Source organism: Drosophila albomicans, chromosome 2L (genome assembly GCF_009650485.2).
Source record: "Drosophila albomicans strain 15112-1751.03 chromosome 2L, ASM965048v2, whole genome shotgun sequence".
NCBI lineage: Eukaryota > Metazoa > Arthropoda > Insecta > Diptera > Drosophilidae > Drosophila > Drosophila albomicans.
Window position 1 is genome coordinate 11,447,347 of NC_047628.2, and position 23,066 is coordinate 11,470,412.

Consider the following 23,066-nt stretch of genomic DNA (forward strand, 5'->3'; position numbering starts at 1 on the left):
AACAAAGTATTGTACATTTCTTGTGAGAAACTTTTTACTTGACACCAAAACTGAAACTGTTGAAAATTTTTTATATACATAAAATTGTTAATCAAACACAAAAAACAAAAACAAAAAAAAAAAAACAAAGTGAAAACTGCTAATTGATGGTATTTATTATGGCTTAAAAACATATATATAATACTATTTAATTATATATTTATTATTATTATTCAATAGCATTTAGCATTTAAATATTTGGCACAAAACAAACACAAAACGAAACGAAACGAAAAAAGCAGCTGACTATTTTTTATGACTTGTGCTTTGATCTTTTTTTGTTTGTTTGTTTGTTTGTTTGTTTTGAAAACTGTTACAAAATGGGACACAAATAACATTTAATGAATTATTAAACTTGAACTTAATTAAATACTTGAAGCAAGCAAGAGACGACAACAGAAAACAAATTTGATAATTTGTTGTACAATTTTTATTAATTAATCACTAATACTACCACCACAAACCACGAAAAATAATAGTAACTAAAAGTACATAATTAAAAACATTTTTTATACATACAATTATTCCGAAAAAAAAGAAAAAAAAAAGAAAAGAAAAAACAAAAAAAAAACGTAGCTTTGTGTTTTCATTTTGTTCACTTTTAGTTCTGATTAGCTTGATTTGTTTAAACAAATTTCGAACGGACTCAGCGAATGTCCCCGCCCCTAATTCTTGCCACGCCCCTTTGTCTCCTTCCTCCGCCTCTATCGCTTCCCAAGAAATATTTTGTCGATGAATATGTAGAAATTTAATTATATATACATATATATATATATATCAAATACATAAATGTTGATAACAATTTTGATTGAATTGAGAATCTAATAGACTGTACAAACGACATGATGAATATGCAACAATTTCATGAAAATATATATTTATATATATTTCATAGAAACATATTTATGCAAAAGATTACACACATTACGCTATCCGTAACTCTATACACACATACATACATATATATAGTATATATACATACATTGACATTTTTAAAAGTAACACACACACACAAACATATATATATACTATATGGTAGATATATACATATATATGAATTTTTTTCAATGCAATGAAAAATCAACTACAATATATATAAAGTAACCTTTTTATACCGCCAACTAACTGTGCTCTCTAATTATACTCCAAATATGCTCTAAAAGCAGAATTAACTTACTTCGGTTAGCCGAAGTTTAAATACCCTTGCGGAATGTTGAACTTCGAAAAGATTATCGATAATTATTCTATACCTTCTGCTTGGGTAATCGAATAAAAAAAATACTAGGCTAGGACTGCGATCTTTGGATTTTATGACATACATATACCCTGACTATATAATGATTGTATATGTATGTGATGTATATGTGAATGTATGTGTATATTTAAATATTTAACTATGTGTAGTTGGTATTTGCATGTGACGCCATTTGTGATTAGTTTTGGGGCCGCCTCATTCATAAAGCAAAAAGCAAAAAAAAAAAATATTCGTTTCATCACAAGAACAAATAATAATAAAGACGATCGAAAGCATATTTATAAATTATAATGAATACTAATCGTAAGAATATAATGTGCTGATGAAGTAGGCAACACTTTTTCATTGTTAGGCTATAAATATTGAAGCCAAAAACTAACTTAACTTTAGAAGTCCAAGTCTGGTTACATATAAAAACAAAATAAAAAAAGGGCAAGGGTTTGGTTTAATGTTCGAGTTTTGGATTAGAGATTGGGATTAGAATTGCGTTGAAAGACGGTTGAAGAGTGAATATATACTTAGATCAAAATTAGCCCGGCAGACATCAATTTTAATGTAGTTTATATTTTTGATAAATGTTATTGAATAATATTGAAAAACCAACAAAAAAAAAAAAAAGAAAAACGTATCCAAAATCAAAGAGAATTGATAAGCAAAAGCGGAAGCATACTCAGCGTATCCGGCGCGTTGTTGACCATTTGTACGGAATTTAGATTTATCGATATCGATATCGTCATCGATATCGACATCATTGGCAAGCAGCAGCGAATAATAATAATAATAAATAAATTCAAACTGGCTTCGTAGAAGTGTTTTTAAGTATTATTAGTCTATATACAAACAAAAAGTAAATGCTTCTATTTATTTATTAACACTCTTTTCATTTGTAGTCATCAGAAATAATCAATTACGATACCGCAACGTTAAATTCAATGTTAGAGAACCACTTCAAGCAAAAAAAAAAAAAAAAATATACTATACCTGTATATTTTTTTGAAATTAACTAGCTACATACAGACATATAAAAATATATACATTCATAACATTTAAATTAATAATTAATGCTTGGCTTGCGTAGTGTCTATCGAAAATGCAAACAAACATTTCTCATTTTTTTGTCGGCAATAATTTTCTTAATCTAAGATTAAGAACTAGCAATTAGAGTTAATTACCAAACACACACGTTCAATTTAAGCAAATGTCATTAATCATATTCATAAAATCCATATATGAAGCGATTTAATCATACCCTCTTAAAAACGAAGTGCGTATGATGGAGACACAAAAACAACAACAGCAACAACCACAACAACAACATTTCTTTCTTACATGTACACATACATAAGTACATACATATGTGGTAAAGCGAAATACCAATATGCATGTGTGCATACATTTGTGCGCAAAACCAATATGGCGATCATGCTTAAAGTTAGCCAAAACTGAAATACTCTTGCACTTAGTTGCCGCCAGCGCCCACAAATCAGAACTTTTAGGAGCAAAGGGTATAAGAGCGTCGCAGTGGGTGCACTGCACTGAAATGTATGCACTCTTTTCTGCCTCTCCATGATCTCGCTCTTAAAACTGCAGCAACAGCATGACGCTCTTGCAAAAGCTCTCTTTGCTAATGAGCGCAAATCTATGCACACATGCATGCATAAATGATAAACAATTAACTATGACTGATTTTTACACAGGAAACATTTACACATAAATATGTATAAACAAGCATATACAACTATACAGATATATATACATATACTACTATATATACATACATTTATATATATACATAAATATGAAAGATGTTGCTACTATTATACATACATATGTATGTACACGTAATAACACGCCAGCTACATGTGTGTGCTGTGCATGTTATAACCATACGTGTATTTGTTTCTCTTTAAGGAATTTAGTAGACAAAGAGAACTTTACATTTAACACACACATTTCTATGATACTCAATTAGGAACATGAACAAGAACAACAAAATCTTAGACTGCTTCGAAAACGTAAACGTGAAACAAGGACGAAAAACAAAAAAAATTAAATTGATATTTAAAGATAAAAACAAATTATTAAAATAAAAAAAAAAAACATTTAAATGGAATGCGACGCGTTTAGGGAATTTTATAAGTTTATTTTGTAGTTCACTTTTGTTTTTGATTTGATTTGCCATCTCTTGCATCCTACATATACTATGTATGTATTTCTATCTCTCTCTATCTTTTACTTAGCGCGCAAGACAAATGATTGATAAGAAAATTTTAAATGTATTTGAGCAAAATTGAAGATAAAATCTAAAAATTAAACAACAAGAATATATAAAAAATATTTACATATATACACATGCATAATGTAATAATTATTATTATTATAATAGAGTGCGTATACATATAACTGTTTGTTGTTAGCTGCTTATACTTCCTATTGAAGACTACCAACACATTCATATCCAAGCATTTGTAGTCTGTATTTGTATTTTAAAGTATATAGTATAGTAATATATAGTCTATACTCATCTTCAAGCATTTATTAATAAGAAACCACACATTAATATGCTCCATACGATCATTGTACGTATCTCAAGTCACACAACAACAAAAAAAAAAAAAAAAGAAAATATGACAAATCAAAATATTAATATAATATTGTTAATGAATTTGCATTTATTCCGTTTACGTTTCTATGTACTAACATTGATTTATATTATTGCAAAATAAAAGCAAATTGTTGTTTATGATTTTGTTGATTTATTTGCTTTTTCTTTTTTTATTTGCAGCCTCACGCAAAATGGCCAACAACTTGGCCGATAAAATTCAGTCAGAATACAAAAATTGTTTGAATTTACAATTGTTGGAGGATATCAATTATTAAGTTTACATTTACATAACTCATTCCACATGCCAATTTTATATTCAAGTTGTTTTGTTCTCACTTTTTTCTGTTTTAAATCAATTTTGGGACTCAACAAAATAAATGAAATGATGAATAATTGAAAATGAGTCTCTACGGTCGAACCGCACACAAAAAAAAAAAACTTAAAAAAAGATTAAAAAAAAAATTATATATTACAAGAAATTTGCTTAGAATTCCAATTGACATATTCATAATTGTTAGCTTATACATCATTATTATACATCATACATACATATATATTATATTCATGCATTGACATCTACGTACATAAGCAAATACATACCAACATCTAGTTATAGTGCATCATGAAATCATCATCTAGTCATTTTAATTATTAAACCCAACATACATAAGCATATATGTATTTTTTATAACAAAAAACAAAAACGAAAAGAAAAAAAAAAACGAAAATGAAAATGAAAATATTCATATGAAACACCAATTAAATGTTAAATGTCGTTACAATTAAGTTGATATGTTTTAACACAAACTACAATTACAATTTTAAAAATAACAATTGATTGATTTTCTGCTAAATGAAGAAATGATCAAGAATGAAATGGAATGATGAAGAAAAGTTGAATGTTTTAGATGAACATAGTATACAGGGTGTTGCTAAATGGCTTTATATACTTACTTACACATGCTAAAAACACACTTACACATATTTATTAAATACATACATGTTTTTCTATATGGTTATTTATTCAATGCCCCCAATTGTTTAACCCAACTCTTAGTTAAAAAAAAAAAAGAATAACACACACACAAAACGAAAAAAGAATATAAATATTTTCGCTCAAATTTAGTTGATTCATATGAGAATGAAAGTTTGTTAAAGAAAAAGAAAATGTGAAAATGCAAAAAATATAATGATGATTAACAAAAGGATTAAGGACTGAAAGGTAAATGATATATCAATGGGTTAAGGTTAACATTGCAGGTTAGCACTCTTGGCTGTTTTTTGGGAGAGAATTGACGATGGAATGAAATTGTTAAATTTATGTTAATGAAATATGATGATGAAAAGTAAACCCAAAAATATGATAAAAACAAATAATGAAAATGAAAGAAAACAAAACACATACACACATGGCCCACCAATGCATACTATATGCGCACTGTTTCTTATATAATGCATATAGATCAGAGTACTACGAACACCCCCCAGAAACACCGATCACAGTTACAGATACACAGATAACGATACATTTACAGTTGCAGAGATCCATAGTTACACCCGAAACATTTGAATTCAGTATTACATATAATTTAACTGACTAAACTAACTTTAACTGCCAACTCTTCTCCTCTCTATATCTAAAACGCTGCTACTAAAATGCATTCATTATATATGGTAGACATAGTAGACACCCTGCATATGTACTTAAAGCCCCCACTCTTATAAAAACAAGTTGAAGAAGTAGATCAAGAAGAATATGAATATGAAGAAGAAGAAGCACACAGCAAGATGGCAATTCTCAAGAACTAAACGCATATGAAACGCATTTACTTAATATACATGCATATAACTTATATATATTTTTATGTATTAATATTTTTATTAACAACCAATACCAAGAACAACAATGGGAATAACAAATTAACAATTACCAATACAATACTTACACATGCATATACATATATATGTATATGTATATCTATTATATGTATATGAAGTATATGAAAGTATTCTTAATGTAAAATACCGAATGTAATAAATGTGAATGTTATTAACTCATTAAACTATTATTATTACGATTCTGATTGTATGGGCTATTTACCCATTGATAACTAAATGGAAAAACAAAAAAAAAAAAAAAAAACACAATTAATGACACTCATTATTCTAATGTTTAAGTGCGAAAAAAACGTAACTCGCTAAAATCGTCAAAATATCTGCAAATATTTTTATACACTGATAAAAATAATAAAACGTAACAAAAAGAAAAACAAATTCATAATTTTTGGGCGTGAATGGCGAAAGTAAATGGATAATGTTTGAAACTGATATAACTGAAACTGATTTGTGTGAATTTGATTAATAATATTAACAGAAAAACAATTATAAAAAACAACCAAAGAGAACTTGAAGCAAAAGTAAGTCTTTTTAATGCTTAGGGGCCACAATTTTCGAAGTACATAATTAAAAAAAAAAACATTGAAAAATAAAAATTATTATTATTATATATTGTATTAACATTAAAAATGTTGTGTAACAGTAATAATAAAAAGACGAAACAACAACAATTTTATTGTAAGAATTACTATTTCCATCACAAAAAAAAAAACAAAAAAAAATAAAAAATATTTTGTTTTTAATAAATCAACTTGGTTTTCACTAAATGTTCAAACAGGCGAGGGGAGGTAAGTAATTATTTCTGCAAGTTTTATTTAATGCACAAAACAACTGAAAATTAGATGAAAAAATGAAAAAGAAAATTTGATTCACCACATGCTGCCACAGATATTATAATATCGCTGATTACTGCTGGGGAATCATCAGAGCAAATGCAGTCCGAAGAACGAGTATTTGTAATTTAAGTCGCCAACGGCTCCGCAACAGCAACCGGGTGCAGCAGTTGCACATGGGCCACAGGGTCCATCACAGGCGGTGCGATAACAGCAATAGCTGCAGTCTACAAGGCAGCACTGGACACAGGGTGTTTCTCTGTAGTAGCGGCTCTGGCAGCACATGGTGATCTAGAAAAACAATTCCAATCGATTAATTGATGCTTGCTAGCAAGAATTTAAAAATGCTTACCTATAGAAATTTCTGGGATGTCGGCTTGAGTCTGAAATTGAAACTAAGCTAAAATATTAAAATTTGTTCTACGTATTTTACGCACGGCCTGCTTACAGTGAAATTCAAATTTTAACGTTCACATTGTAACTGCATAAGGGTTGCCATATTATAGTTTTTATCCAGTTCTCTAAGCCGCTGGTTCACATGAACGCTCCAAAGAAACCAATAGAACGAATCCGTTCGCAGTTTAGTTCACTTATTTGAGCGAACAAAATCAGCTGTTCTTCAGTCACAACAAGTTGCATTTATTAAGAAGAACTAACAATATAAACAATGGCTGGTTTGCATCAGCTTACTGTGGATGTAAGCTGTATAAAAAATGAGAATAAGGAGCACGTTGAAGAGAAGGAGCAGTGCGACAGCCACAAAATGAGTGTTATAAAAACAGAGCCTGCGGAGGAAACAACAACAGACAAACTGTGGACAGAAATTGACATTGGACCCATAAAACTAGAGGAAAATTTGTACAATATAGAAAAGGAAGTGGAAGTGGAGACTTTTGATAAGGGTAATTCATAATTCTTAAGCGAGGTACACACGATGCAAACAATTTGCAGCAAGTTGAAAATAATTTGCAATTTGTTTTTGTTTTGCAAGTTCTTCGTTGCAGCAAAATGGTTTCAATCGAGTTTATACGTGCAAATTTGATTGCAATTTCACTTGTGTTTATATGTAGTATAAACTTTATAAATACATGCAACTTTGATTGCAGCAAGTTGATTGCTGATATAAACGCGAGTGAAACGATTTTGTTGCAAATAAAGAACTTGCAATATTTTTTGCTTGTTGCCTGTATACATTATTTTGACGTTATCTTGGTTGCGTCAGTTGCTTGCTTGTTTGCATGTGCTGTTTGCTTTCAGTCGCAATATTGCAGCAAGCAAAGCAACATGTGGGATCGCGAGAAAACGATAAAATTAATTGAATTTTACGAGAATCATTCTGTTTTATGGGATGCCTCGTCAGTAGACTATAAAAATAAGCATAAAAAGCAAAATGCTTATCGTGAAATTGCTGAAAAATTAGACAAAAGTAAAGATGAAATAAAAACAAAAATTCATCATTTGCGCACTCAATTTTTGCAAGAGGTGCGCAGAGTGAAGCAAAAAAAGTGTGGCCAGGGTACATCGGACAACTATACCAGTAAATGGGAGTTTTTCGATGCACTTAAATTCATTCAAAATGACGACGGAAATAATTATGAAATTCAAAAATTGGTAAGTAATACAATTTATTGACACTTGACACTTCACCATCAAGCGAAACAAAAGCATTTTTAAATTCTTCACATATATCTTTTGCTTGAGTAGAGTTTTGCGTATTTCTTTGAATTGGTAATACCAATTTGGTATGCAGTTTCTTCTTCAGCTTCACTTTTCCATCAACTTCATTTTCGAGTGTTCCATTCGGAGGATATTTTTGTTTTGACACTTTCTTAAACATCAACCAGTTTTCTGGCCCAAGTTCCAATGGCCTTCTTAAAGCACAAAATCAATTTTCCATTATGCCAAATACACTTTCTACCACTTTTCATTATTCTGTAACGTATATGATAGACTACATGCTTTAAAAATTCCTCCATCAGAAATTTTTCCTATGCCTCCAACATCGAAGTAGTTTTATAGTTTTCGTCTGCTAACACTTAAAGTTGAAGTAGTTACTACCACTGTTAGACGGATCTTTCATATCTACGTGTTTTACAGATGACAGATGACGTACCAAGTACATCCAAAACAAAAAAAAGAAAACGTTATGTGATAGAATTTAAGGACGAAGATCAGCATTTTAAAAAGGCAAGCACTTTACTCGATAAACCAGCGGATGATCATCAGGTGTTCGGTGATTTCGTTGCATCTGAGCTCAGATTGTTGAAATCACATCAAAATAGACTTCTGCTTCGCAGAAAAATTCAAAGAGCTATTTTGGAAGTATCGGAAATTGATAGCGAGGACACTTTTACTTGATCCACGCCTAATATCGTGTACTCATCTACCAACTCTCCAGTTCTTGCCTTTTCCGACGGTAAAATGGTAAATGCATATAAAATTTACATACATACTTTAAGATATTCCCTTTTTGGGCATTCATTCACTCCGGCACAATGCTTGCAACCGTGCTCACAGGAATGCGACAAAGAAACATCACAGAATGATATGAATCACTTCTAAAAAATGTAGTTACATCAATAAACATATTAATTAAAAGTTCATAAAAATGTTAATTATATTTAATACATACCCGTGGCTAAAAAATGCAATGTCAGGGCTAATAGCTCATTTGGTGGAATCGCACGACGCTTTACAGTGTCGTGTTTAGTTATATAGTTTTTTACTTTTTATACCCGCTACCCATAGGGTATAAGGGTATTATAACTTTGAGCCGGCAGGAAATGTATAGTATGTAACAGGTATAAGGAGGCATATCTGGAGCTGGAATTTTGGTATATACAATAATAACGATAGTAATTGTGATTCCTGAAAATTTGGTTGCGATCAGATAAAAATTGTAGAAGTGATTAAAAAAATACTTTTGGGCAAAAACGCCTACGTACTAGGGGTCTAATTTGCTTTGGCCGACAATCTGGTATATTGTGCCGTCTATGGTATATTTTGAATGCGGTACTATATAGATAAACCAAATATACCATTTGGTATATTTTTAGTATTTTTAGTATATTTTGTATATTTTAATAATACCTTAAAATATATTTTTAGTATTTTTGTAGTATAATTGGTATGTTTTGAGAATAATACCGCAAAATGGGTAGCGGGTATCTCACAGTCGAGCACACTCGACTGTAGCTTTCTTACTTGCATTTGTTGATCGAATTCATCAGTCTAACAAGAAGAAAATAAATACACCTATAGCACCCACTATAATACACTGCTTTGTGTAATTATTATTACCTTTTCATCAACTGATGTTGCAAAAACAAAATTTTGCATGTATTATTATTAACAAAACTCCATCATTTATGTTTAGATAAGAAACGAATATGTGTAGATCATTTCCTAAATTACATCAATATTCAAGGTTCGACTGAAAGGATATATACAGGATAATCATAAGTTTACTGACTTTTAAGTATTTGCATCTCTATTGAAAGCCTCTAGAGACTTAAAATGCAATACAAACTGATCTATTTCCATTCAAAAAATAAATCGCTGCATTAAATAGTCGATCGTTTTATTTTTTAGAACGCAATAATATATATACAATATATAAATGATTACATAATTGAGTCAAATATGGGAATTTCAGCTTTTCAGTTTATCACTTCATCTCTTCTTTGGGGCGAATTAACATCTTAACTTCATTAAGTGAAGTGTACCAATTGTGCCACCAACATGAATCTCGTGCATTATAATAACTACATAAGAAACAAAAAAAATCTATAATTATGTATATTCGTTCGAAAATAAAAATTTGCAATATTTACCAATAAGAACAATCGTTGTACCACCAGCCACTTTGAAACCAGACTGCGCAATTCTCATAATCATCGATGTCGTTGTCGTGATCGAATGTTGTGAATTTCATGTTTTCAGAGTATCTCATGGCATCCTCATTAACAGTTCCATTGAATTTACCCAAACTCAGTGAATATCCATTATCTTCATCAGATATTTTGAAGTCGTCATAACGAAGATTGTAGGTACTTCCATTCCGAGCAACCAAATGTATGTAAAGTTCGAAACGCTGCGCTCGTGATACGATGTATTTTCTCTAATCCGAGAAAGAAATCACTTTCAAAAGAACCGAAACCTTTGCGATACGTTGCCCAATCCCTTTGGAAACTCTCAATTCCCCCAACTCGTTGTTGTATTACAATCCATCCAGGTCCAGCTAACTGACTATCGCACAAAACATTGAATAAACCTATGCCAGACACCTTGAGTTGATGAACTCCTGGATTTTCACCGAAAGGGATGCATGTTGTGGGAGTTAATATATCAAGTTCAGATTGACATAACTGATTTTCTTTTACTTTATCTATTAGCTTAGTTTCACTTTCTGATAATTTCAATTGAATCTTTTTCTGTTCTTCTCTATTGTTATTTAATTCGTTGATTTCTGAACGACATAACTGAATAACATTTTCATGCTTTATTAATATAGAATTACTCTTCTCTAATTCCAATTCAAGTGTTTTCTGATGTTCTGTGTTATTCTTAATATTCTCACTAAATCTCTTTATCTTTTCATCTTTTTCAATTAATCTAGAATTAAGAGGTTTTAATTGAACTTGACAATTTTCTAAGTTGGTGGATTTATCTGTTAGTTGTTCTTTTAATTTAAGAATAATATTTTGTTGTGAATTAATTTCAGATTCAGATTCATCAACTTTATTTTGACACAATTGCAAATCGTTTTCCCCTTTGATTACTTTGTTTTTATACTCATTTAATAGATCTGCCTCCTTCTTGAATGTTTCATGAATTCTTACAATTTCATGATATTTTTCCATAAGATCAGAATTTAATTCACTTATCTGCTTTTCCTTAGTTTCACTTTGTTCTAACTTATTTCTGAGCTGCCTAATAATATCGAGCATAGGCTTTACAGTTTTTTGGTCTGATTCATACGTCTGATAGGAAGAAAACGTATACACATTAATCACTCTTTATTCTTCTTAGTATTTTGTCTTTGATCTCACCTCATCTCCAGTTGTTGTAGCCACCAAGAATATTTGAAGGACCATCAGTAACAAAACTCCGCAAAATTTTATTCTGCACATTTTAAATGTTTCGACTGCCCGCAAACAAAATGAATTTGGAACTGAATTTCGTTATTTCGTTAAAGTTATTGAAAATCTGAAGCGGATGAACGGGAGAGGTCAAGTAATGATAACCTAGAGTCTTGGCCTAGATTCTCTGTCGGAAGAAGAGATTTCAATGTCGGAAGAACATATTGCGATAATAATCTCAAAATATTAAAAAAAAAAAAAAAAAAAGATGTGGATGTATTTTCGATCGGGATTTGAACCCGAAAACCTTAACCTTATGCTGGGATTGCAACCTTTCAAGCCAACACAGCCATTATGCAGGTGCTATTTAACTCTAGCCATCTAAGACAATCATCAAAGTCAATGCGCGCTTAGTTACTTACTTACTTCTGTCAGTAAGCTTGAAAGAAAAAGAAAAAATATAAACCATAAAAAAGCATCTAAGCATCTAAGACACGAGCAATTGTTGTACACATTCATACAATACATACATAGCAGGCGTTTCTGCCCATACAAAAGTTTTTCTTTAATCACTTCTACAATTTTGATCTGATCGCAACCAAATTTTCAGGGATGACAATTACTATAGTTGGAATTGTATGTACCGAAGCTCTATCTTTAAAATTACGCTTTTTGTTAATTTGATGTGGCGGGAGTGGGCGTGGCAAACATTTGAAACAAACTTGATCTGCGTGCAAACATAACAAATGCTGTCGAAAAAAAATTATAGCTTTATCTCTTATAGTCTCTCTAGACAAAAATGCCTAGCTACCAGGGGTCTTAGTTGCTTTAACTGACAATCTGGTATATTGTGCCGAGTATGGTATTTTTTGAATGCGGTACTATTGTTAGTATTTTTGTAGTATTTTCGGTATATTTTGAGAATAATACCGCAATATTTAGCTTTTATTTAAAATGGGTAGCGGGTATCTTTACAGTCGAGTACACTCGACTGTAGCTTTCTTACTTGTTCTTATATCAAATTGAAATCACTGACTGACATGCGAAACAAATTGTAATGGTTTCTTTTCAAAGGTTCCATTTTCATTTCTATTGGAAATCCAATTCATTCATCCCACACTTTCTTTGTGAGACTCTAATCTCACTTTTTTATGATGTCTTTTACAAAAACATGTCGTTATTCCATGTCTTTTACAAAAACAAAAGAACTTGCAAATGAAAAGTTTGCGTGCAAAACGAAAATTGAGTGAAGCAAGAAATTTTCTTACAATATTTGTGCAAACTTTTGCTGCAAATTGTTTGCATCGTGTGCACCTAGCCTAAAATTTGAATTTTAAAACTAATTTCTTGTGATTTACAGAAAGTGCATGCAAATTGCCTGAGGAGGCATCTGGAAAGTCCGGTAAATCTCAAAATCGACGTGAAATTGTGCGAAACTTTCATCAACGCATTTTGCAACTGGATAAGCATCAAAGCCATCCTTGGAGTTACCAAACAAAAAGCATTTCGAATGCCCAGCACATGCGGGAGCTGCGACAGCGTCTCATGAACTTGGAGAAGTCAGCAGGCAACTCTTCTAGTGATTCTAATGATTGTGGCACGCCAAGCAGTCAACTGAGACGTGAGCTTGAGCAGCGTCTCATGGATGTGGACTCATTTCATAGAGCTAAAAAGCTTACTAATCGTCAAAGAGTTGCTGCCAAGCTGCCTTCAGAAACAGAAGCTGCTCAGCGGATGCGGAGGCTGCGACAACGTCGTCGAGATCTTCAGTCTGCTCACAGTAATTGTAATAGTCCAACAATTCCTCTCGAATTAAGTGCAAATCGAATGGAAGAGTTTCGACAGCGTCTCTTGAAGACAACAATTGTTGCAGCCACGGCTAAAACACAAAAACAATTACGAAACTTGACACACAAGAAATCCATTGGAGATAAAAAACTTTCAAAGCCTGCCACGTGACAAGATCATTAAAAAGAGATATTTTATATTTTATGCTTAAGCTTTTATAGACATTATTTTCTTAATTTCATTTCTATAAATTGTTAAGTTCTGACAGCTTATGATTAGAAGCAGATGTAATTTTTAAATTAATTTAATCTTATGTTACCTGATTTATTTATTTGAGAAATGTGTGTATTTTGTTTAACTCAAGTTTTTATGAGGCTTGGTATCATCAAAATATATCTATCTACACTAATTCATATATGTTAAACCTGAAGTGTTATGATATTACCAAATAATTACATTTATGTATTTAAAAAATTGATGTGCCTATAAAAAAATGAGACTGGACGGACACATTCTTTGGCAGTCAATAATCTCAGATACTTTAAAAGCTTTGGAATTTAAATGTAAATATTAGATTTATATTTATCGTTAAATTATAAAAAAAGGAACTAACTAAAATAAGTATCTAATGAAGAATTTTAGATTTAATAAAATTTAAACACAAAAATGCAAACAAATTATGGAAAACACTCATATTTTATTTATGGAAAATTATTATTTTTGGAATCATTTTTAAAGCTTTTGTTAAATGTAGTAAAATAGTTGTGGATTCTGGTTTAAACTTAACATTAATATATTTTTAAATATAAATTAAAAATAATACTAAATTTATTTAATACGATTTACTAGTTTTGAAGTGCAAATTAAAAATAACCCCATTCAAATAATTGCAGGGATGGAACATTTAGTCGTTATTGGCTCGATAATCGAAAAAATCTACTCGATATGTTCGATACCAAAGTTATCGCAGCTGACAAGTATCAATGGGCGCGTATCGACAAATTGGCCGACAAATTTAATTCGAAAACAATGCGTAAATGTGATATTTGTAATAAAACAGATGAGGGAAGCGAAGATGACGATGTTTACATGTACGGAGAGTGGATGACCAGATGTAAAATCACAGTGCATTATTTTTGTTTGGTAAGGACAGCAAATCTTTGATGAACAGCAATTAAAATATTTCTCGCTTTGCAGATGCTCTCAACACATTTGCCACAACATGGCGGCGACACCAGTGGAATACTCGGTTTCATGATACGCGACATACGCAAAGAGATCCAAGCGGCACAACTACGCAAATGCTTCTATTGCCTTGGGCCAGGCGCCAGCGTAGAGTGCCACAAGTGTCATGAAATCTTCCATTTGGCGTGCGGCATGGAAAGTCATTGTGTTAACTATTTCCGTGATGACTTTCGCAGCTATTGTAAAGATTGTGCACCACGCGACAAATATCAAAAGCAACTGATGGCGGCGCCACAGTCAGTTTTCAAAAATCTACGTTGCGACATTTGCTTTGACAGTATCCGTGTGTTTATATTGTCCAAGGTGGTGTATGGCGACTGTTGTCGCAAGGGATTTGCCCACAAGGTCTGCATGCGACGCTATGCTTATTCATCCGGCTACTATTTGCGTTGTCTGTGGTGTCGCGATGTGAAATTCCACGAGACGATTAAACTGCAGTCGGTCTTTGTGCCAGATCGCGATGCTACCTGGGAGCTACAGAAGAATGCATATAGCGAATTGCATTCAAAGCCCTTGCATTGTGATGAAGCGGAATGTTTGTGTCCTAAGGGTAGAAGTTACAGTAAGACCTATAACTGGAACATCCAGTTGTGCATTACATGCGCTGCCTATGGTTCGCATTTCAAGTGCCGGAAGGATGGTGCTAAAGATTTCAAATGCGAATTATGCAAAGTAATCGAAGCGAAGATGCAGAAATCAAAAGACAGAAACAAAGAGCAAAATTCACAAAAAAGCAACAAGGAGCAAACAAATACCACGAGTCAATTGGATACCACATTATATTTGTCCAAGAATTCGCCATCGCTAGCATCGGATGACGAGGCGCTTCATGCCACAGACGAGGAGAGCTGCTCCACTGAGGCCAGCATTGTAACAGTTATTGCCTCGCAACTTCGCAAATCGACGATCTCAGAACCAAACGAAACACCAACACCAACAAATGAAATTGCTCTTGAAACACAGACACCAACACCAACACCTGAAGTTGCTATTGAAACACCAACACCAACATGTGAAGATGCTGTTGAAACACCAACACAAACACTAACACCTGCAGCTGAAGTTGCTGTTGAAACATCAACACCAACATGTGAAGATGCTGTTGAAACACCAACACCTGCTGTTGAGGCTGAAGTTGCTGTTGAGGCAATGGTGATTGAAATGCCGGATTCGCAGAAGATTGAATTCCGTTTGCGCAACCGCCACCAACACCTGAAGTTGCTATTGAAACACCAACACCTGCTGTTGAGGCATTAATATCAACACCAACACCTGCAGCTGAGGCTGAAGTTGCTGTTGAGGCAATGGTGATTGATCTACCGGATTCGCAGAAGATTGAATTCCGTTTGCCACAACCGCCGCTTTTACTCCGCAAGAGCTTCACACATGGTGAACACTTCTATTTACAGGTCTATGACTATCAGGAGCAGTATCCCGAGCGCTGCGTGGGCACTTGGACATTCCGCTTTCTCATGAACGATGCACGGATTCAGGATTGTTCTGAGCAGGCGTTGGAGCAGCTGCAGCCAACGATGTCAGATGTTTGGACACGTGATAGAAATCGTGGCATCTACGACAAAATTGATCACAAAGTAAAAGGAGCTGGCAATGTCATCAATTTAAACTAAAGTGCTTGTCAGCATATGACTATTTGTAATGCTCATTCGTTTAACTAAGTTAATCGAACATCGTTAGTAATATTGCAAATATTTTTTTTTTTACAAAAATTCGCTTTTGCTTTGCTTTTCTGAATTTCTCCTGTGAACATATTATTTATTTCAAAAGTTTATAAACTAAACAAAATAATTACAAAAAAAATAATATTAATTTAAAATAATGATTTCAATTCATCTTTTTGGCCTTAAGAATTGAATAAATATTGCTAGTTATTTGCTATTTGAGGTATTAATATGATTAATTTATTATAATAAAGAATCTCATCGGCAATTGGAAATATATTTAATATAAACCCATATTTGACTAAAATAAATATAAAACAAGTAAGAAAGTTACAGTCGAGGGTGCTCGACAGTGAGATACCCGCTACCCATTTTGAATAAAAGCAATTTGTTGCGGTATTTTTTCAAAATATACCAAATGGTATATTTGTTATATAGATATAGTACCATATTTAAAATATACCATAGACGGCACAATATACCAGATTGTCGGCCAAAGCAACAAGACCCCTAATAAGTAGGCGTTTTTGCCCATACAAAAGAATTTTTTTAATAACTTCTACAATTTTTATCTGATCGCAACCAAATTTTAAGGAATCATAACTATTATGGTTATTATTGTATACACCAAGATTCGCAACTCTAGCTTTACGCTTTTCATTCGATTTTTTAGATTAGCGGGGGCGGAAACAAACTTGATCTGCGTGCAAACGTAACAAATGCTGTCGAAAAAAATTAAAGCTCTATCTCTTATAGTCTCTAAGAGCCAGTGTTTCATACAAACAGACGGACATGCCTAGATCGCCTCGGCTTTTGACGCTGATCAAGAATATATATACTTTATAGGGTCGGAGATGCATCCTTCTATCTGCTACATCCAATTCCTGCTGGCACAAAGTTATAATACCCTTCTCTCTATGGGTAGCGGGTATAAAAAATCAATTATACTCTTATTAATTTAATCAAGTTGTTTTTAAATTTGCTAATCAAATAGTTGTCAGCATATATGTATATTAATAAAAACTCAGTCCCATTGTCGTTTCGAAAGTATTCGAGCACAATTTCGAGTACTTCGTAGATTGACCCCACTGTCAACACGCGACTGAAAGAAATTGAAAACAATGTTGTTGTCGATGGGTCTTCAAGAAGAAGCTGCTTGGAGCAAACAGAACAGAACCTATTGAGCAGAAAAAATTACAGACGATCATACGACATTGAAATGTCTTCTCATCCGACATTGAAAATCTCTTCTTCCGAAAGAGAATCTAGGCCGAGACTCTAGGTTATCAGTACTTAACTCGTTCAGATCTATTGAGCAGAATCCGCATCCGCTTCAGACATTCAATGACTTTAACGAAATAACGAAATTCAGTTCCAAATTCATTTTGTTTGCGGGCAGTCGAAACATTTAAAATGTGGAGAATAAAATTTAACGGAGTTTTGTTACTGATGGTCCTTCAAATATTCTTGGTGGCTACAACAACTGGAGATGAAGTGAGATCAAAGACATAATACTAAGAAGAATAAAGAGTGATTAAAGTGTATACCTTTTCTTCCTATCAGACGTGTGAATCAGACCAAAAAACTGTAAAGCCTTTGCTCGATATTATTAGGCAGCTCAGAAATAAGTTAGAACAAAGTGAAACTAAGGAAAAGCAGATAAGTGAATTAAATTCTGATCTTATGGAAAAATATCATGAAATTGTAAGAATTCATGAAACATTCATGAAGGAGGCAGATCTATTAAATGAGTATAAAAACAAAGTAATCAAAGGGGAAAACGATTTGCAATTGTGTCAAAATAAAGTTGATAAATCTGAATATGAAATTAATTCACAACAAAATATTATTCTTAATTTAAAAGAACAACTAACAGATAAATCCACCAACTTAGAAAATTGTCAAGTTCAATTAAAATATCTTAATTCTAGATTAATTGAAAAAGATGAAGAGATAAAGAGATTTAGTGAGAATATTAAGAATAACACAGAGCATCAGAAAGCACTTGAGTTGGAATTAGGGAAGAGTAAATCTTTAATAATAAAGCATGAAAAAGATATTCAGTTATGTCGTTCAGAAAACAACGAATTAAATATGACATCAGAGAACATTAGAGAAGAACAGAAAAATATTCAATTGAAAATAAAAGAAAATGAAACTAAGCTAATAGATAAAGTAAAGGATAATCAGTTATGTCAATCTGAACTTGATAAATTAAGTTCCACATGCATCCCTTTCTGTGAAAATCCAGGAATTCATCAACTCAATGTCTCTAACATAGGTTTATTTAATGTTTTGTGCGATAGTCAGTTAGCTGGACCTGGATGGATTGTAATACAACAAAGAGTTAGGGGAAATGAGAGTTTCTTTAGGGATTGGGCAACGTTTCGCAAAGGTTTCGGTTCTTTTGGAAGTGATTTCTTTCTTGGATTAGAGAAAATCCATCGTATCACGAGCTTGCAGCGTTTCGAACTTAACATACATTTGGTTGCTTGGGATGGAAGAACCTACAACGCTCGTTATGACGACTTCAAAATATCAGATGAAGATAATGGATATGCACTGAGTTTGGGTAAATTCAGTAGAACTGGTGAAATTGGAGATGGCATGAGAACCTCTAGAAACATGAAATTCTCAACATTCGATCACGACAACGACAAAGATGATGATCATAATTGCGCACGCTGGAATAAAAGTGGCTGGTGGTACCACGATTGTTTTAGTGGGTAAATATAGCAAATTTTTATTTACGAAGGAATACACATAATTATAGATTTTTGTTGTTTCTTATGCAGTCCTTTAAATGCACCATATGAGCGACATCCAGATTTTTGGGGCGCTAAAATTAAAGAAGTTAAGATGCTAATTCGCCCCAAAGAAGCGATGAAGTGATAAACTGAAAAGTTGAAATTCCCATATTTGACTCAATTATGTAATCATTTATATATAATTGGTGCATTAAGAAATTGCGTTCTGAAAAATAAAATGATCGACTAATTAATGCAGCGATTTATTTTTTGAATGGAAATAGATCAGTTTTTATTGCATTTTAAGTCTTTAGACGCTTTCAATAGAGAAGCAAATATTTAAAAGTCAGTAAACTTATGATTCTCCTGTATATATCCTTTTAGTCGAACCTTGAATATTAATGTAATTTCAGAAATAATCTTCACATATTCGTTTCTTATCTAAACATAAATTCTGCAGTTTTGTTGCTATATTCAAAATATACCATAGATGGCATAATATACCAGATTGTCAGCCAAAGCAAATTAGACCCTTAGTAAGTAGGCGTTTTTACCCAAAAGTATTTCTTTAATAACTTCCACAATTTTTATCTGATCGCAACCAAATTTTTAGGAATCACAATTACTTCGTTATTATTGTATATACCAAAATTCCAGCTCTAGCTTTAAAATTACGTTTGTAATTGAAAACTTGATCTGTGTGCAAACATAACAAATGCTGTCGAAAAAAAAAATTATAGCTCTAACTATTATAGTCTCTGAGATCTAGGTGTTCACACGGACAGACGGACAGACAGACGGACATGGCTAGATCGTCTCGGCTGTTGACGCTGATCAAGAATATATATACTTTATGGGTTCGGAGATGCCTCCTTATACCGTTTACATACATTTCCTACCGGCATAAAGTTATAATACCCTTCTGCCCTATGGGTATAAAAAGTTCAGGTAACGCTATCTAAAAGTTAGTTGAGTTTTAAAATGGATTTTATCTTCAAAAATAAATAAGAGTAATGTATTACCCTACTCCTTTGATTCTCAATCACTCAGTAATTGCATTACAACCCCTTCGCTAATCAGATGTCAATGATGCTTTGTTCAATGACAGAGCTTTTAAGCTCAACACTTCGAGCAAATCAGGAAATTGGGGTATGCAAAAAAAGCTCTTTGCACTGCAGGGGTAAAAGAAAAACCCCCTAACGAATGCAACACTGTCACTAACGAAGGGAAGCAAAGCTTTCGCAGGTACAATCAAAGTTATCACCAGAAGCTGAGAGTCAACGGAGACGCAAACAACCCTCGTGCAGGACAACGAAACGGTTGCGAGGATGTGATTTTGCTGCTGACTTCCTCAAGTCAACAACATCGAACAACAAATTTTTGCAGTCAGCAAAAAAAAAGAGTGCTTAACAGCTTGTTAGATAGTTGTAGTGAAGTTTTGCTAAAATGCGAAGTCGCACTGAGCTGGTGACCACCACATTTGATTTGGATTCAGATGAGGAGGACTATAGTCCCGACGACGACGATTCCGAGGAGGATTGGCGACCCAATAACAACAACAAGAAGCCGCAAACCAAACAATCCGAAGCTGGCGGTGGCCGCAAACGCAAGTCCAGCGCTTCAACGGCATTCAAGGCCAAGAGACGTGCGATTGCTGCAGCGGCTGCAGCAGCAGCAGCGGCTGCGGCAGCTGCTGCTGTGGCAGCTTCCAAGGTGAGCGATGATGATGACTTCGAGTCCGCTGACGACTTTTTGGATGGCGACGAGGAGGAGGATGAGGATGATTTGGATACAGAGCACAGCGATGAGGATGATATCGAGTCGCCAGCTGCGAGCACCTCAACCAACAAACGTCCTCAGAGTCTGCCGCCAAAGAAGCAGTTTGCAGTGAAACTGACGCAGCTGGATTTGCTAATCAACAAGCGTGAATTGTGTGCCAAGGATTGGCTGCAGAATGCACGTCTGTGTCTGTGGCGCAAGGATGAGCAAACGAAGCTGTTGCAAAAGTATTTGAGGGTCAAGACCACACAGGATGCGGAACAGCAGCTGCTCTTCACCTCCAGCTCAGTGGTAAGTTTGTGTATCACTTCTTCCTTAATATCTTTAATATATAAATGCAATTTCTTAAACAGTACTCCAGCTGGGATGAGCAGCACATAGGTGACTTTGTGACCGTTAAAGTGAATTGTTTGGATCCGAATAATCGACGCATTCAACTGGCTGATTTAGAGGCTATTAAAAAGTTGTCGCTGGAGCTGCAGGCGACACAACACGTGGCTGATGAGGCGGCGGCAACAACTAATTAACTTTCGAGTTTGTTTAAGCACACAACAATTCCTAGCGTTAACTTAGTATTATTATTAGTATTTTAAAAGTTGAAAACGATTTTCAAATTTAATGTTTAGTGAAAACAATTTCAATATCAAATTAAAAATCGCGCATTTGCACAGTAATTTTTTTCGAGGGCGGGACGTTAACTATAATAATAATAATAATGTGTGTCAACAATCATTTGAATTGCATGCATACGTATAATTTGCTTAGTTGGCAGCCAAATTTAATGAATCTGTTGCATTTAATTAGCACGGCAGCTAAGCGAATTATACTATATAGTACTATATATGCATGTATGCTGCTTGATTTTTGGATGCCGGACGGTTTGCAGAGTTTAGCCTGCCAGCTGCGGTTACCGACGACGTTCGCCTTTGACTGTTTTGCGTTTCTCTTTTTTCTCCTCACGCAATTGCTTCTGCTTTTCGCGATCCTCTTTATCCTTTTGCTTTTTGGCCGCACTCTCGAGGCGCGCTTGCTCTCGCTTCTCCTTCGCCAGGTTCGCTACATCCGCCTTGTTTGTATTGGCCATAATGCCGCCAGAGCCACTTGGCTCAATGCCCTCGCCATCCGAATCGTCGTCCTCCTCCTCGCTGACAGCAGTCTACAAATAAGTTAAAATAAGCTTTTAAGAATGGGTTTAAGGATTTGAGAATTTGTGGTTAACCTGTGAATATTGCGCGAGTATCTGTTGCTTGATGCGACGCTCCTCGTCGGTATATTCACGCTCCTTGGCGGCGGGTTGTAGCTTTTGTTGCTCCAGCAACTTGGCCAGCTGAGCATTCACATCGATGTCCAGACCTTTCTTGGGCGGCTCATCGGCGCTGGGATGACTCTGTAGCCACTTTTGCAGTATGCTCGCCACCAGCTCCTCAATGTTGGCACTCTATAAGTGAAAATGTTAAGAAATTGTACAGTTTAATAACTTTATTTCCAAACTTACGCCAGTTTCGCTTAAGATGCCTTCGAGTGCCTCGATTTTTTCTTCTTGGGATTCCTCTTCGCCCTCGAGTATGCCAATAATGTAGGCACCAAAGACGCTTTCGTCTGTGTTGAGCAGCCGCAGCTGAGTATTTAGCCACGTTTCGAATTCACTCATTTTTCAAATGCAGTGCGGGCAGCTTGAAATTTGTTGTTCAGCCAAAACTAAAAGCTGATAAAATAAAGCAACAGCAAACTTGACACAGCATGCAAGTTGCAGCGTTGCCAGATCTTGCAAATCGATCAGCTGTCAAAAATGCCGCATCAATGCAAACAATAAACGCGTTTGTTCTATAGAATAATTTGTCTTTATATAGTAACTTATATTTAATAATTATTTAGCACTAAAACAAACTTAATGTATAAGCTGTGCTTTGTATTTATGTTCACCGGGTGCTATCGATACTTAAGTAGTTATCGATACCAGCTGCACAGCTGTGCGCAACAGTTGTGAATGCCCGGTAGTGTTGACTAACGAACATTTAGTGCTACAAAGCGCAGACATTTCTATTGTTATTTATTTTTTGTGCTGCGTTCTTTTCACTTGAAATTGCGATTTAGTTTGTGTCTTTCATTAAACATTTCA

General features: G+C 33.8%; 5 protein-coding genes and 2 long non-coding RNA genes across 11 annotated transcripts in view; 5 read left to right on the top strand and 2 right to left on the bottom strand.

The window, feature by feature from the left end:
- Positions 1–4,944, top strand: part of LOC117565662 (brain tumor protein) — a 38,433-nt gene extending 33,489 nt beyond the window's left edge. For all 4 annotated transcript variants that reach the window (XM_034244884.2, XM_034244885.2, XM_034244886.2 and 1 more), the window contains exon 4: positions 4,080–4,944. In XM_034244884.2, the coding sequence (XP_034100775.2) occupies positions 4,080–4,174 (95 nt within the window). In that variant the 3' untranslated portion in view covers positions 4,175–4,944. The remainder of the gene's footprint in view (positions 1–4,079) is intronic.
- Positions 4,945–6,584: 1,640 nt separating this feature from the next.
- LOC117565736 (uncharacterized) lies at positions 6,585–7,089 on the bottom strand. The gene is made up of 2 exons (XR_004571913.2): positions 6,981–7,089; positions 6,585–6,919 (listed from the first exon to the last, which is right to left on the bottom strand). It is a non-coding gene; the product is annotated as an uncharacterized LOC117565736 (long non-coding RNA).
- A 127-nt stretch (positions 7,090–7,216) lies between these two features.
- On the top strand, positions 7,217–13,836 carry LOC117565712 (uncharacterized). 2 transcript variants are annotated; one of them, XM_052002643.1, is made up of 2 exons: positions 7,217–7,530; positions 13,070–13,835. In XM_052002643.1, the coding sequence occupies exons 1-2, from the start codon at positions 7,296–7,298 to the stop codon at positions 13,666–13,668; spliced, it is 834 nt and encodes a 277-aa protein (XP_051858603.1). In that variant the 5' UTR covers positions 7,217–7,295; the 3' UTR covers positions 13,669–13,835. The 2 variants fall into 2 exon arrangements, 1 of the variants encoding a protein (XP_051858603.1); XR_004571904.2 differs by lacking the exon at positions 7,217–7,530 and adding an exon at positions 12,917–13,006 and having other exon boundaries at positions 13,070–13,836.
- LOC127565190 (uncharacterized) lies at positions 7,846–9,160 on the top strand. The gene is made up of 3 exons (XR_007954589.1): positions 7,846–8,239; positions 8,726–9,044; positions 9,146–9,160. It is a non-coding gene; the product is annotated as an uncharacterized LOC127565190 (long non-coding RNA).
- Positions 13,837–14,409: 573 nt separating the features above from the next.
- Positions 14,410–16,481, top strand: LOC117565679 (pineapple eye protein). The gene is given in 3 exon segments (XM_034244913.2): positions 14,410–14,640; positions 14,695–15,998; positions 16,001–16,481. Coding segments are annotated over 3 exon segments (1,872 nt in total). The 5' UTR covers positions 14,410–14,442; the 3' UTR covers positions 16,371–16,481.
- A 3,782-nt stretch (positions 16,482–20,263) lies between these two features.
- Positions 20,264–21,612, top strand: LOC117565713 (pescadillo homolog). The gene is made up of 2 exons (XM_034244961.2): positions 20,264–21,238; positions 21,301–21,612. Exons 1-2 carry the CDS (start codon positions 20,615–20,617, stop codon positions 21,472–21,474), a joined length of 798 nt encoding a protein of 265 aa, XP_034100852.2. The 5' UTR covers positions 20,264–20,614; the 3' UTR covers positions 21,475–21,612.
- On the bottom strand, positions 21,601–22,745 carry LOC117565719 (coiled-coil domain-containing protein 43). Its single transcript, XM_034244966.2, has 3 exons — positions 22,443–22,745; positions 22,167–22,385; positions 21,601–22,103 (listed from the first exon to the last, which is right to left on the bottom strand). Exons 1-3 carry the CDS (start codon positions 22,596–22,598, stop codon positions 21,855–21,857), a joined length of 624 nt encoding a protein of 207 aa, XP_034100857.1. The 5' UTR covers positions 22,599–22,745; the 3' UTR covers positions 21,601–21,854.
- Between the last annotated feature and the right edge of the window lie 321 nt (positions 22,746–23,066).

Coding starts and splice junctions, on each gene's coding strand:
- LOC117565712 (XM_052002643.1), top strand. CDS start 7,296: ATGGCTGGTTTGCATCAGCTTACTGTGGATGTAAGCTGTATAAAAAAT. Junction 7,531..13,069: donor AGTGGAGACTTTTGATAAGG/GTAATTCATAAT, acceptor TGTGATTTACAG/AAAGTGCATGCAAATTGCCT.
- LOC117565713 (XM_034244961.2), top strand. CDS start 20,615: ATGCGAAGTCGCACTGAGCTGGTGACCACCACATTTGATTTGGATTCA. Junction 21,239..21,300: donor TCTTCACCTCCAGCTCAGTG/GTAAGTTTGTGT, acceptor TTTCTTAAACAG/TACTCCAGCTGGGATGAGCA.
- LOC117565719 (XM_034244966.2), bottom strand. CDS start 22,598: ATGAGTGAATTCGAAACGTGGCTAAATACTCAGCTGCGGCTGCTCAAC. Junction 22,386..22,442: donor GCATCTTAAGCGAAACTGGC/GTAAGTTTGGAA, acceptor TTTCACTTATAG/AGTGCCAACATTGAGGAGCT. Junction 22,104..22,166: donor TACTCGCGCAATATTCACAG/GTTAACCACAAA, acceptor ACTTATTTGTAG/ACTGCTGTCAGCGAGGAGGA.